This window comes from Nerophis lumbriciformis, linkage group LG12, assembly GCF_033978685.3.
Source record: "Nerophis lumbriciformis linkage group LG12, RoL_Nlum_v2.1, whole genome shotgun sequence".
Lineage (NCBI taxonomy): Eukaryota > Metazoa > Chordata > Actinopteri > Syngnathiformes > Syngnathidae > Nerophis > Nerophis lumbriciformis.
The window spans coordinates 33,869,771-33,885,645 of record NC_084559.2 but is presented as its reverse complement, the minus strand read 5'-3'; the positions used below and the strand labels follow the sequence as shown (position 1 = coordinate 33,885,645).

The 15,875-nt window shown below is 39.7% G+C and overlaps 2 protein-coding genes across 2 annotated transcripts in view; one reads left to right on the top strand and one right to left on the bottom strand.

Annotated features, from left to right (window-relative positions):
- tpcn1 (two pore segment channel 1) overlaps positions 1-15,150 on the top strand; it is a 36,553-nt gene extending 21,403 nt beyond the window's left edge. The window contains exons 21-27 of the mRNA XM_061986437.1: positions 7,598-7,713; positions 8,950-8,996; positions 9,133-9,201; positions 9,285-9,381; positions 12,125-12,264; positions 13,578-13,670; positions 13,740-15,150. Of these exons, the coding sequence (XP_061842421.1) occupies positions 7,598-7,713; positions 8,950-8,996; positions 9,133-9,201; positions 9,285-9,381; positions 12,125-12,264; positions 13,578-13,670; positions 13,740-13,883 (706 nt within the window). The 3' untranslated portion in view covers positions 13,884-15,150. The remainder of the gene's footprint in view (positions 1-7,597; positions 7,714-8,949; positions 8,997-9,132; positions 9,202-9,284; positions 9,382-12,124; positions 12,265-13,577; positions 13,671-13,739) is intronic.
- A 25-nt stretch (positions 15,151-15,175) lies between these two features.
- slc8b1 (solute carrier family 8 member B1) overlaps positions 15,176-15,875 on the bottom strand; it is a 28,970-nt gene continuing 28,270 nt past the window's right edge. The window contains exons 14-15 of the mRNA XM_061986439.1: positions 15,735-15,799; positions 15,176-15,617 (exon numbers count right to left, since the gene is read on the bottom strand). Coding sequence (XP_061842423.1) covers positions 15,435-15,617; positions 15,735-15,799 — 248 coding nt within the window. The 3' untranslated portion in view covers positions 15,176-15,434. The remainder of the gene's footprint in view (positions 15,618-15,734; positions 15,800-15,875) is intronic.

Genomic DNA, 15,875 nt, shown 5'->3' with positions numbered 1-15,875 from the left:
GGAAACTAGAATTTCTCGAAAGTCACCACTTTGCCTGACCCCCTTCAGTGACATAGCAAACCCAGGTTGTTCAGCAAGCCCCTCAACAGCATCACGAGTCAGGTTGGTCAGTCTCAACAGATTATAAAAAACATAGTTAATGCGTTCTACATTTTTAGTAGCAGTCACAGGGAAAATAGCACCAATTATAGGAAGGTTCTCGAAACCTGCACAGGATTCAAACCACAATTTATGTTGTGGTGGGACCCTCCTTGGTTGTCCAATTGCATCAAAGTAAACACCCTCAGGGTTTCTCATCAAATCAAAGGAGCCCGTTACACTCCTCCGAGATAAAACATGGCGTCCTCTGCGGGAAGTTAGAGAGGCCGCTGAAACAGGAGTTCCAAGGGGTGTTAATTTGGTACCCTCTAGGGTGACTGGGGTCACCAGTCTAACCATAGCACAAAGCCCAACGGCTGACGTCGGGATTCTAATGTAAAATCTGTGCTCCCCACAATACCAGAATAAGTCAGCTCGTGCCCAAGGGCCTATCCTTGAGCCATCTATCAGGGTGGTGCACCAGGAGGGGGTAATGTCACCCAATTTGTAGGGGGATGAAGGGGGTCCTGTAAATTGCCACAAAGGGAAGAAGTCGGGTGAAATTGTCAACAGGAGGGTGCACACTAACCAACAAATCACAACCTGGCGGTGTGGGTTCAGAAAACAAGGAGATAAGACAGTTTGAGCCATTAGTGTCAGTCAACTTAAAAGGGGCGGGGTAAGTGTGGGGAAAGGGACGTCCACCTAAGCCACAGGTTGCCTGCACCTGCTCCTAAGGTCAAAGCTACCAGGTCTTCAAGGGGGCAGAGGTAGTTAACGCCCTCTCAAGGACATTAATTTTAATAATTCCTTTAGGGTCTGTACCTGTCTGGTCAACCCCCAAAACAACATAAAAGGGACTAGGTATAACACCTGTTCTGGCAATTGTAGGGGAAAGGGGGTTCTGGGACCGATCAAAGTTCCTCTGAAAGGTCATCCCTCTCAGAATAACTTTGAATTGTGGAGGTATGTTGGCATATTAAGGGTCATGGTAGTCTAAGGGCCCTGTGTAGTGGGTTACCTGCTTCCATAAGGGGCACCACTTACCAGAGTATGTTGTCCGCATCCGACACCAATAGTTCAGGTTTGAGTCGTAACAAAGATGGAGGTCACTAGCACGGTAAGAACTAATTTTCCCCTCGCACTTAATCACACTACACAGGTCAGAAAAGTAAGTCTTGCTGTCCCCCTTGACCAAGTCTATTTCAAGTCCGCCGTACGTTCTAAGACACTTGTCAGTCACTGTCGTCGGGAAGGAAGAATTGAGACACAAGGTCAGTAGAGCAAGCCCAAACACCAGTCCGTCAGTGAATCCTACTGGGTATAACATCCTGCCTTTCAGAAATCAAAATCAGAGTAATTCAGGTATCGAGACAGGGATAAACATCAAACTTTTCACTTAATGTAACGACACAAATAGTATGCTGAAAGCAAGCAAGAAAAACTAAGAAACATCTAGCATATAGACTGGTCTCACAATCAATGGTATACAATATTGAAGTTGATCAGAGTATTGTAGGTAGAAAATCTGGAAGATCTACACGACGGTAGACGGCAGCTCAACGGAGAGAGGTGTCTCTCAGCGTCGTCTTTTGGGCCCCTTCCGTGGCAGGCTCCTCCGCGGGAGTGCGGAGGTAGAGGTGGTACCAGGTGTCCCCTGTACCAGCTAGTCGAAGGGCGTAGGACGTCCGTACCACGACCTGGGCTCCGTAAACTTGCGTTTGATGACCTTGATCTTGACCCTCTCAGTGGACGGAAGGGAATCTGGAGTGGCGGGCTGTCATCCTCGAATCTGTACAGAACTGGCACACAAATTCTGCATTTTGTGTAAAATACCATTTTGGTTTTACGCTGATTCCTTCTTCCAGGGGGGTGTTGATCCTGGGAAGGGGCTGACCTGTATGCAGTTCATAGGGTGAAAAACTCAAAGGGCGGTAAAACAGTTTTATTCACGGACATTCGAATGATCATTAACGCTAATTGCAACATGTCAGTCCAATCCAATTTGGTCTGTGCACAGATTTTAGCCAATTCGTTTTTGATATTCTGGTTCATCCTTTCAACCTTACCTTGGGACTGAAGATGGTACCCCCAAACCGAACCTGTGTTCTAATCCAAGAGCATTTTCGACCAAGGCTAAGTGAGTAATTTCAAAATGGGTGCTTTTGTCTGACCTAATCTTTTTGGGGAAACCATGTCGGGGAATTAGGTCATTCACAAGCCATTTAATTACTGATTTTGCATCCTCTTTTGAGGTTGGGGTTGCTTCCGGCCAACCTCTGTGATTGTCAACACAAGTCAGCAAGTATCTTTTCCCTTTCACCGGATTGATCATATCAATGAAGTCAAAAACTATACACGGTTCACCCTCACCTCCTCCATATTCCAAATTGATTTACTAAACTACTATCGATGTGCAAAATCGTTATTTTCAAGTTAAATTTACAAACTTACAGCAATTTAGTTATAACTTCTTCCCCACAGGAATATTGTTAAAGCTATTTTGTTGTACGGAGTTTGAATCCAAAAGTCTGAATCCACCCTCACCTCCCCCCCCTTCTGTTTCTGAAAAAGAGACTGTCAGTAATACTATCACTTTCAGAAACATCTAAGAAAAAGGTCAGCTAATAGTCAAGTATAGCAAGAGCAGGGGCGGAGGACAGGTCATGTTTGAGGTCAATGAAAGTCATTTCAGTCTCTGTGGACCACTGGAGGGTGGTATTAGGGTAGGGGACCCCTTAGCGAAATCAGAAATAACTCAAACTCAACTAAATCCTAAATGTTGTGTACCTTATTCAATATGGTGAAAGCTTCAAAATATGCCTATATTTATACCGACACAAATACTAGAAAAACACTAACCTTATGGCGGATGCTTTTCGCAATAGTAATTTGACATTTCACCACGCCTGGTGGCCACAATAACAAATTAAGTCAAGCTCATGTTGTAGAAAGTCGAATGATGTGGACACGTTTGTTACTGACTACATTCTATCAGACTTCTGTCATGGCGTATGTAATAAGCAACTATAATTTTTTGATATGCTTAAATGTAATGTGTCGTTTTAGCTCAGCTGTTGTGTAGCTGCTAGCTCCTTGTAGCCTATAGCCGGGGTGTCCAAAGTGCAGCCCATAGCTATGTGAAAATGTGGTTTTGGGTGTCGGTGCAATGAGTGGCAGCTACGCCGTGTTTTATCATTGGACCTAAGTCTTTGGTTTTGTAGGCGGGGCAAAGAGCAAGGGAACAATGTGGGACAGCAATTGTGTCCATCTTATACTATGCTAGTTGTAGCAAAGATATGTCAACATGAGCAGCCACACCTTGAGTTCCAACATATATAAATATAAAGGAGTCAAAGGCCTCCTGGCATGAACATGAGGCGAGTCGGGTGGCGGTACACACGGAAGCATCTCAGTCAGCCAGGGTTTTCACTGATAGAGCAGCTGGAGATGTCAGCCATTTCTGGTGTTTCAGGCTGTGGTAGGAGCTCATGGAGGAGCTTTGGTAGTGGTGTCGCAGCTTGGTGGTTGAGCCGTCAGGTAACACCAGGAAGGTTCCTTCTGTGCGATATTGAATGTCAGGGTACAGTTTGTAAAGGAGGTCATTACCAATTAGGCAAGGTGTGTGCAGGTCAACCACAAAGGGGTGCTTCAGCGAGAGTCCAGCAATCTGAACCGGAAGAGGTTTGGTGACCGGTAACATTCTTGTGACCTCAGCGAAGCCTTCGACCTTCAAAAAGGAAGCACACAGTTTCTTTGGTACCTCTGCATTCAGAAATGAGTGGGTGGCACCAGTGTCAATCACAAACTGATAACATTGTCCGTTGACACTTATGTCCAGCAGGGGGCCTGTCTGTATATCCTGTTGGGTCTCCTGCCTTGGGCGTCCTTTGCCATGCCTGTATGATGTTTTGGCTGCAATTGGGAGCCTGTCTCGTTCAGAGGAGATAGGACATTCACGTTGCCAGTGACCCGGCTGGTCACAGATGAAACAGTTTTCACCCTGTTTTGGCCTTAAAGCACCGTGTCCACCACCCGAGTCCAACCGTCTGGTCACACGTCTGGTGTCCTCCACCTGCTGGGACTCAAAAGCAAGGTCACCCACTGCTGAATATACGCTAGCTGATCTTTGACCTTTTGGTTCTTTTAACTTTTCATCTTCAGCGATCTGTAATTTAAGTAGTTGTTTCCTTGTTACTCTACCACCATCCTGCTCTGTCCAATTTTGCATGTGATGAATAAGATGTCCCTGCCCTGTGTTGTTTTTGGCACCGTGTATATCAGGGTTAGCTTTGTTTAAAGTGTTTAGCCAAAGGTTCCCTCCCTGAGGTACAGGTGGGAAAGCAAGGTCAACAATGGCTTGCATGTCTGTGACGGCAAAATATTTATTCTGAAAGTGGCCCCTAATAGCAGCTTTATGTGTCAACAATGTCTGGTATGCACGCGCGAGGTTGCCATCTGCCGGAGGAAAATGGTCAGACGTGCCGATGTCTTAGAGAGGGCGTGTGAGTACCTCCCTCTCTTGGCACCCGAGAAGGGAGTGGACCAGAGAGCTTAGTTTCTGTTTCCACCACCAGGGCTCCTCCTGTGACTGTCAACAGTGAGTACAAAGACGCTTCCGGCTTTACGTCATAGGGCGGTGGCTTAGTCAAAGTCTGGGTGGGTCGTTTGAATAGTTTCGCAGAAGTGCGACAGCCCGTCCATTTTATCTTATTCTTCTCTAACTTTCTTTTCTTTATTTACAAACGTTTAAGTTCACGACTTTTCGAGTATTGTAAACTCCCTCTTAACCCTTATTTTTCAAACGTTCTCCTTTTTTCTTTTTTCTTTTTTTTTTTTTAAACTCTACCTGCCAATTTCATTGTTGACAACAGTACATTCATCACACTCCCCCCCCCCCCCCCCCACCCCCACCCCCACCGCCATCACATTCCGTGGCCATCTCATCTATTTTTTCTCAATCTTCACCTGTGCTCTTTATTGTATCATACAAAATGACTTGAACCCAGAACTCTTTTAGGGGAGACCAAACCCCCAGGGCGAGCCACACCCGACTATTTGCTTACTCGTCAGTGAAGCAGCCCGTCACGGTAATCTATCTTTATCGTATTATTCAAACGGACTCTAACCCAAGAATATAACATACGAAAGGACTTGAACCTCCATCTTTATCGTATTATTCAAACGGACTCTAACCCAAGAATATAACATACGAAAGGACTTGAACCTCCATCTTTATCGTATTATTCAAACGGACTCTAACCCAAGAATATAACATACGAAAGGACTTGAACCTCCATCTTTATCGTATTATTCAAACGGACTCTAACCCAAGAATATAACATACGAAAGGACTTGAACCTCCAACACAAGTGAAAGATTTAAGACGCAATGACATGAGTTGGCCACCATATGCAATGACGGACAAGGCCAAAAGCACCCAATCCATCAAAATGTCCACTCTGTGTCTGGGGTACAAACAGTGTTTGACTTACATACTTCAAGACAGACTCCTAAAGCAGATTTTAGAAAAAAGGCTCTGCTTACCTTGTTTTATGTTTGGCCAACAATTGAGTCTGTCCAGAAGAGTGCAAGAGGTGTCCAATTCTCAGCGTGTCGCCCGGACGGGCCCCCAATTTGTTGCGTTTTGGACCAGTTGTTCCTCCCAGGGAATTCAAGTCACAATTCGCTCCCAAGTTCTTTCCGACACTTAAAGCTGAGTTGAAAAACCACCAGAGACAGAATAGGTATTTTGTTGTATATATTCTCAAAGCTTTGACAATATACATTTTAGATTGAGACCAGTCTAACCCTAGAACCTTCTATCCCGCACACCCAAAATGGTCTCTCTTCCCAACGCCCAAAAACCTCTCTTCCCTTCCACCTCCCTAGCCATAACAAAAGCACAACGTCTCCCTAGCCATAATACATTCCAAAGAACTCAAGGTTAACACACAGAGTTTGCTTGCTGACAGAGCATCAAGAGAAGAAGTGGAAAAGACGAGCTGTTTTCAAATATGACAAAGAAATGGAAGAAGTACAACTTAAATTCGGATATATGTAAATATCTGCCTCCGACACACTCTATGCGGTTTGAATTTTATACATTTTACTCTATTAAACGATTAATCCATGCAACAGAATATAAATTAAAGTTTTTTTGTAATCAAACTAGGGATGGTTACTTTTCACAATTGAATTAATATAGTACCAATTCCTGGTACCTGGGAATTGATACCAGTACTCAACGTTACCAACTTTTAGTACTTGTGTGTGTGTTAATAAATGTTAATTGTTTAATAATAAAATCTGTTTTTTGAATGTAACATTTAAAAAATGGGCTGATTATGATAACTGTGCTGTCTAGTTGTCTAGCCGAGCTAGGAAGTAGTCTTTGCCATGTAACTGAATGTGCCGGTCTAGTCTTATGTTGAGCCCTACAAAGTGTCTATACTATATTTATTGTATTTATTACACACCAACTGTTTGGTTGTTGCGGTAGCGTGTATACGACAAAGCCAATGCAAATGAGCATCAAGCAGTTTGGCTGAATCCACTCTGATTTCTGCATGATTGCTTATTTCCTTGCCAAGTGTTTAAGCCAGTGTTTAGTCTGCAAGTAGATGTGACATCAGAAGCAACAAAGGTATCGAAATATGGCAGAATTTGACTTTATGGGAATCCATAATGGGTAATACAGACATAATTCGGTCTGTGCCTAAAATATTACCGATTTCAATCTATGTGAGGGGGCATGCACAAGAAAAGAAAAAAAAAATCTAAACTAGACTAGACTTCCTTTTATTGTCATTCAGATTTGAACTTTACAGTACAGATAAGAACGACATTTTGTTGCATTAGCTCGTTGTAGTGCAGGATAAAAGAGCAATAAGGTGCAGATATAATGGCACTTTTTATATAGAGAAGGCAGCACACTTGCGCCAAGATAAGGGTGGTTATTTGCCGGCGTGTCTTTCTAAAACGGAGGCGTTCGTATTCCGCCTTTTACAAAAGTCACCTCTGCAAGGGGGTGGGGGCGGGGGATCAACTTGCAACTGCAGAGGATCACATTCACACCTGTGTAATGTAATTGTTTTCAACTATTGGGAGCAGATTAATGATTGTTTTCTGGGGACTGTTGTCTGGGTGTGACATCAGATGGCTATGACAGTACTTGTGTTGTTTTGTGTGTAATTTTATTGCAGCACTCATCCATAATCTTTTTTATCTCACCGTATGAAATATAACTTACTTCACTAATTATTATTTATGTATTTATTTTTAATGTTATTAATTATGGAGTATATTTTGAATAAATTGAGAACAGGAAGTGAACAAAAGTTTTAGCAACTGCTATGTGAAGGAAAAGGGGTAAGATTAAATAAGCTCTGCTTCTTCCTACTCCTTTTCGAACATCTTGAATAGAGAAACTGGAAATTGCGATGTATCATGTATGCAAGCATGTTCAAACTAAACACAAACTCAACTCAACTCACACATGCACTGTGTTTGTCCACAGCACCAGCACAGTGGCAGACTCCTACAGGCAGATCAACGTCACCTATGGCAACAAAACCGTATTGGAAGAAGGCTACTATTATCTCAACAACTTCAACAACATTCTCAGAAGTTTTGGTAAAGAAGTAAATTTTTATATAAATAGAACTATATATATATATATATATATATATATATATATATATATATATATATATATATATATATGTATGTGTGTGTGTGTGTGTGTATATATATATATTTGTATATATATATATATATATATATATATATATATATATATATATATATATATATATATTTGTTGTCTTTGCCTATTGTGTATTTGTAAGTCTTTAAAAAATAACAATTAAAAAAAAAAAAATTAGAACATGTAGACAATACAGTATCTATTGTATTTATTTAGTACAGTAGTTACATTAGTAATGTACTATAGCCCAGTGTTTTCTTAGCAGATGCTTTAAGGGTCAATAAAACAATATTATTATTAAATGTACACAATATAACTATAATATAATTAGATTAATTATTAGAATAATATAAATATCTAGTTAATATAAATAGAGTAATATAAATATAATTAGAGTAATATAATTATATAAATACTATTTCATTAAAAACAATAATTCACTTATAGAAGACCTCTGGTCCAATGTGTTTTACTGCTCTTTAACACAGTAGCCATTTTGACATATTAATACAGAAAAGTAAGTATTGTTAGACTGTAAAGAGACCGATACTAAGAATGATACTGGCATTGCTAAAACAATAAATCTAACAATTAGGGTTGTGAATCTCTGGGCACCAGTCTTGGTGATAATGATTTGATTCAGAATCGATTCTCGATTCAAAACGATTCTTGATTCAAAATCAATACTTTTTAATAACATTGGTGCTAGTTCTATGATTAATTACATTCCTCCATAAAATAGATAAACATCTCTGATACATGTACAGTATATGTGTTACTTTAAAGAAAACTGGTTTAATTAAAAAAAAAAAAATTCTACCTAAACATTTAATAAAGTCAAATACAAATAAGGCAAGAGAAGTATCCCACACTTCTCTTTTTCTAAAGTAAATCTGTACAGCAGATAAATCTATAATATGATTTGATTTGCCTGAGTGGCTGGACAGGACTGATTAATTACATTTTTTTAAATAAAAATTTAGTCAATTTTAGATTATTTTTCAATTGATTAGGAATCATTACAAAAAAGAATTGCGATTCATTCAAAAATATATATTTTTTTGACACCCCTACTAACAATGGCTTTTTGTAAAGTACCGTGCATCTACGGTAATTGTTTTGCTGTGTAAATGAACTCTGATGTTTGTCTTCTTTTCCTTCAGTGACTCTTTTTGAGCTGACTGTGGTCAACAACTGGTACATCACAATGGTGAGATGATAACATAATGACGTTACAGTATGTCGTACTGTAACGTCATTACGCTTAAGTCAGGGGCTCAGGCGTGACAGAAAATAATCTGTTACTGCCTGCTTTTCACTGCTCGCCCCCTCTACTCTTTTTGTAGGAAGGCGTGACGTCCATGACGAGCCACTGGAGTCGTTTGTACTTCATGACCTTCTACATTGTCACCATGGTAACGTGGTGTTACTCCTAAATGAAGGCCCTCCTTCTTTCCATTTTTATTCAAATGTATAACGTCCTTTACATTCTCTTCAGGTGGTCATGACCATCATTGTGGCGTTCATCCTGGATGCCTTCGTGTTCCGCATGAACTACAGCCGCAAGAACCGGGAAACACTGGAGAACCCAGAAGGTCTGTCTGTCTGTCTGTCTGTCTAAACCACCTCAGAAAACACTTGGCTCTCCATGTGCCACTATAATGACCTACTGTACATTAAAATACAGTAGCGTAGTAGGCCTAAGTATTCATAAAAAACTAGGGTGAGGTTTTATTTAACAAGTATATTACATTTTTTTGGCCAGTGTAATATTACACACAGTTTGAACAGTAACAATGGGTTTGAATATTTAATTAAGTGATTATTTGGCGTACCACTAGATGGGGCCCACGTACCACAGTTTTTATTTATTTCTTTATAATTTTATATATATATATATATATATATATATATATATATATATATATATACCGTATTTTTCGGAGTATAAGTTGCTCCGGAGTATAAGTCGCACCGGCCGAAAATGCATAATAAAGAAGGAAAAAAACATATATAAGTCGCACTGGAGTATAAGTCGCATTTTTGGGGGAAATTTATTTGATAAAACCCAACACCAAGAATAGACATTTGAAAGGCAATTTAAAATAAATAAAGAATAGTGAACAACAGGCTGAATAAGTGTACGTTATATGAGGCATAAATAACCAACTGAGAACGTGCCTGGTATGTTAACGTAACATATTATGGTAAGAGTCATTCAAATCACTATAACATATAGAACATGCTATACGTTTACCAAACAATCTGTCACTCCTAATCGCTAAATCCCATGAAATCTTATACGTCTAGTCTCTTACGTGAATGAGCTAAATAATATTATTTGATATTTTACGGTAATGTGTTAATAATTTCACACATAAGTCGCTCCTGAGTATAAGTCGCACCCCCCGCCAAACTATGAAAAAAACTGCGACTCATAGTCTGAAAAATACGGTATATATATATATATATATATATATATATATGTGTGTGTGTGTGTGTACGTGTTTATACATATTCAGGTTTATTTATTTATATATATATATATATATATATATATATGTATATATATATATATATATATATATATATATATTAGAGATGCGCGGTTTGCGGACACAACCGCGGAGTCCGCGGATAAACCGCGGGTCGGGCGGGTAAAAATAGATTTTAAATAGATGCGGGCGGATGGCGGTTGAACCAATTCGGAAATATATATACATAGTTAAATGTTGTTACCCACATACGAAAAACGAGCAGCACTCTTTAAAACAGTCAATTATTCTTCAGGCACTGCAGCACAACACAACACAACAGAAGAAGAAGAAAAAAAGAAAAAGATGGCACCGCGTCCCAGCAACAAGTGGCGCAAGTGAGCGCTCCTTCAGCGCAGCAGGGCGCATTTTAGAGGCCAGGCGCTCTCGCCTGAATCCTGGCACTGTAGATGCCCTTTTATTCCTGCATAGTGCTAAAAAAAAAAAAAAGTAAGTAGACATACGGTTGGATATGTTAAACGAATTAGTCTACGTTACCTAGGCTATACCAAATAAGCCCATGTCTAACCTATATTGAGTTCGGTCAGCTGAATAATTTTGATGGTTACGTGTTGTTTGGGCGCACTACAATGCAAAGGAATTAAGGCAATTGCGTTGTTTATTGTGTTTTTTTTCTATTCGAGATATACTACTGTGTGTTAATTATTTGGCCTCGCTTTCAAGTGACGCGCATCTCCGATTGGCGACAATGTAAAGATATTTAGCCTGCTTTGTTTGTCGCGACCGTCTATTTTCATTATAATTCAAGTTTGATGATAAAGTGCAGTCTGATGGGTTTGATTTCCCCCCTTCAGCTATTTGCCTTGGCCAATAAGTTGCAGGTAATTTATTATTATTATTTATTTAATTTATTTTTGTTTAAATAGGGATGACATACATATGTTATTTTATAATTTAAGTTTGTGCGCGTGATTGACAGCCTAAGGCTTATGAGGCACATTTTTTTTTATTTTTTTTTATTTCAACTTAAAAACGTATGAGCCTATGCCTATGCCTACAACATATTTATTTTCCTGCCTGTCGTTGACAATGGAGATTGTCTGATATTTTGTCATGGCTGCAGAGGTTCATCTTTGTCGCGAAATTGTTCACTGTTTCACTGTGCACCCCGCCCTCGTCCCTATTTGAGCATTATAACGTTAACAAGTTAATGTTCATTGAAATAAATTCAGAACATTTTTTTTACCTAACGAAAATATAGGCCTAGTCTTTCTAAAACATTTTTTTAACTTCTTAAAAGCCTTGTTCTGCTTGCTGCAACAGCGCGCACAAAGTGTGAGGAACGCACTCCTGATCTGAGGACATTGGCAACAATAGTCAACACTTTAACGTAAATGACAATAATATTATAATAATGATAAATAATATTATCACGCATTAATATCTCTTAGCCACTAAGGCACGCATTGAATGTCTCTGCTACATTGGATCAGTCTCCTTTCTTTAACAGGCAAAAGCTTTATAACCTCACTAATGCCTTGCATCGTCTATATTAGATATATAACAACGGGCGGGTGTGGTTTTGATAAAATGTTGGTTCGGGTGAATGGCGGATGGATGACGACTTTTGTGATGCGGTTGCGGATGAAATAATTGCCTATCCGCGCATCTCTAAAATATATATATATATATATATATATATATATATATATATATATATATATATATATATATATATATATATATATATATATATTCCATGTTCACTTCCTGTATGAGTAATTGACCACAGTGGGATGCAGCGTGCAAACAGTTGAGTCGTGTGTTTTGCTCCTCACTCTAGCTGAGAATGGAATCGTGTTTGAGGTGGAAGTTGGCCGAGAAGAAGCTCTTTCCACTCTGGAGTTGTACAAACTAACGTGTCCTGCACAGTCGTCTCTCAGCTCGCTGCACGGAGTCATACAGGCCATCGACCGTAGTGGGGTAAGAACAATAACTATTATTACACTTAGGGCAGGGGTGTCCAAAGTGCGGCCCGCAGCGCGATTTTTATTGGCCCGCGACACATTCTATAGACAAACTAAACAGGTCCCAAAACTCAATCAATCAAATTAGATTAAAAACTATGAAAAATTCAACGGGACCAAATCCCCCAAAAATGGGACCTGAAAACCAAACTGGCCGACACCCTGAGCATCTTACTGTATAAGGTCTTTGAGGATTTCCGTGTGTCCTGTCATGATGAAAAAGTATACACATTTCTTGTGTGACATGATATGTTTTTGAGTGTACTAAAGCCCTCAAAAGCGTTTCAGTTGACTGTATAATAGCAATAACAGTAAATACAAGCTTACTTTAAATACAAATAAAATCATTATTAAAATAATCATGAATGATTTTATTGCTTTGTTATCTATAACACAAAGCTAAGATGTAGAAGTGTTTTTTAAATGTTAGCATATGTTCACCTACATTGTTTTGGTTTGAGTATTTTTCATATACAAAATGTATAAAAGTGGCCCTCGCATCCTTCAATTTGTCTCTATGTGGCCCTCACTGAAAAATGTTTGGACACCTCTGACTTAGGGACAAACTATTTTTCTACAGAAAATAAACACACAGCATTAACATCTTTCATAGCATAAGTACTATACAATAATTAATATTTTATGTTTCTTCCGCCAAGGAAAATACACTATAGGTCTATTGTTTATTTTATTTTTTTTTTAACTAAATTGGTTAAAATATTTCTGTATATGTGTGTGCTTTTTGAGCACAATCCACATTATCGTAATAGTATTGATAACCGCAATATGAAATGTTCATATCGTTAGTTGAGGTGTGAATCTTTGGGCACCTCACGACTCGATCCAATTCCAATTCCTGGGGTGACGATTCCATTCACCACGATTCTGACCTAAAAAGATATAAAAAAAAAAAAAAAATTAAAACTTTTTTTTTTTTAAATACATTTTTGGAAACGATGAATCGATTTAGAATTAGGATGAATAAGAATCGCGATTTGTTTTTTTTGTGCACCCCTAATTGTTACATCCCTAACCACACGTTTGCCTACTGTTCCTTTATCGACTATGAAGAAAGTTATTGATCAAAAGTAAATGTTTAAAGGGATGGAAGAATCAATTCAACTTCTCATGACGTCATGGTCTTTTTTAGACCACAAACTAGTTGAGTCTGAATCAACAGCGTCTCCATTTTGCCTCAATGGTTTCAAGATCTAATCAATAATCCATTCTGATATAATTTTTGAAAATCTCTCCTCGCTCCTGCTGCAGAGTGAGCTGCCTTCATCCTTCCTGGTGTACCAAGGGAGGAGGTCCAGGACCAAGTGTGACCTCAGCATGAAAATGTATGCAGAGGAGATGCAGGTGAGACAACATCATTTTCACTCGGCTTGTTTTGGTGACAGGTGACACTTCCTCATCTTCCTCCTGCAGGAATGGTATTTGGAGTATTCAAGGGAAAACCTTCCTCAACCAGACCAAAACCGGGAACACGACTTGGACAGTCCTACCTCCAACCCACCTTTTGTCCCCGCACCTCAGCTGGACTCACAAATCGAACATTACAGTATTAACTAACGTAGTGACACGCTTGTCTTTTGGACCGCTGTGAGTTGACAATATGGTGACTTTTCTCAGGACTCGGACAGACAAGTGGTACATTGTGACCAGAGACGGCAGCGTGTTAATATTATTACACTACATAATGTACAGTACATACACTCTATGAGGCTCCTTTCATTAAAGTCTCGATTATTCTGTATATACAAATATGTTCTTCAGCAATATTCATGTTTTAATGCAGCAATAGCCTTCGGGGTCAAAGGTTACTCCTTTTTAGATATGGCGTCCAAATAGGTTTTGTATATTTACTAAAAACAAATCAATTTGTCTTTGTACTGTATTAAATTATATTATTGTTGTACTTCACAGCGCCTTAACTGTAGTCAGTAAATGTTGTACAGGTGAAACGTCACATAGGAATATCGTGCAAAAGTTCCATTATTTCAGCAATTCAACTTCAAATGTGAAACTAATATGGGATATCAACTGCAAACTGCAAAACATGCAAAGGGAGATACAGTATGTCCAGCCTTTATTTGTTATCATTTTGATCATCGGGGCTTACATCCATCCATTTTCTACCGCTTATTCCCTTTGGGGTCGCGGGGGGCGCTGGAGCCTATCTCAGCTACAATCGGGCGGAAGGCGGGGTACACCCTGGACAAGTCGCCACCTCATCGCAGGGCCAACACAGATAGACAGACAACATTCACACTCACATCCACACACTAGGGCCAATTTAGTGTTGCCAATCAACTTATCCCCAGGTGCATGTCTTTGGAAGTGGGAGGAAGCCGGAGTACCCGGAGGGAACCCACGCAGTCACGGGGAGAACATGCAAACTCCACACAGAAAGATCCCGAGCCCGGGATTGAACCCAAGACTACTCAGGACCTTCGTATTGTGAGGCAGATGCACTAACCCCTCTTCCACCGTGAAGCCTCGGGGCTTACAGTTTTTGCAATTTGAGGTTTTCATAAGCTGCAAGCCATAATCATCAAAACGATATCAAAAGAAAGCTTGAAATATATTGAGTTGAAGAAAGTTATGAGCCTATGTCATATATTGGTTTCACTTTTTAAATCTAATTGCTGGAATTGACAAATTTTGCATGATGTTCAGATTTGTTTAGTTTTACCTATATTTAAACCTCATGCCTTAGTTCTGTGGCTCTTCTGATCAGTATTAACAACAAATAGTTTGAACACACTCCTTTTGCAGCTCAAATCCAAAATGGTCTATTTTGTATAACTGCTGCTTTTTAATAAACTCTTGAAATGTGTGTTTCTGACCAGTAATTTACAGAATTTGCAAAAAATTATATTTAAAAACCAGTGTAACAATATGTAAAAAGGCACAGACTGCTTCACATTACATTTAGTGAACAGCAAAAGGTATGATTCTGACCCTATTCATCTAAAAAAAGTGTATCAGATTTTTGGCACAATAGTCTTCAGTCCTTCCTGAGCAAAAACTGTTTTTCTCCAGAATATAAAAACCCAGCAAGCATGTTGGCAGTAGTCAAGTGCGGTAAAATAAGTGCTTGAAAGTCACAGTGTGTCTCTCTTAGATGGAGCCGAACTCGGTGAGCAGCGCGACCACCAGGAAGGCGGCGTAGAAGACGAGGAGGACAATGCCGTACGGTCGTCCCAAGTGGAAGCGGCTCAGTGGAACGACGACGAAAGAAAAGACCAGAGACAACCCCAGCGATCCTGCCAGAACCCACGTCAACGTTCCCTCCGGTTCCAGCTGAGGAGGAGAACAGCAGTGTTGGAAAAAGTAGGAGAGTGGGTGAGAGAGAGAAAGTGAGAGTGAGTGAGTGTGAGACAGAGAGTGAGAAAGAGTGATTAAGAGTGAGAGAGAGACCTGCACGTCTGTGTGTGATTTCATCATCTGCACCAGACAGCCCAAGCCAACTCCAAACAGCATGTCTGGTGGTGATGCGGTCAAGGGGCAGACATGAAGAATAAACACACAGATTGAACTGAAGCACACAGTGTAGGCACA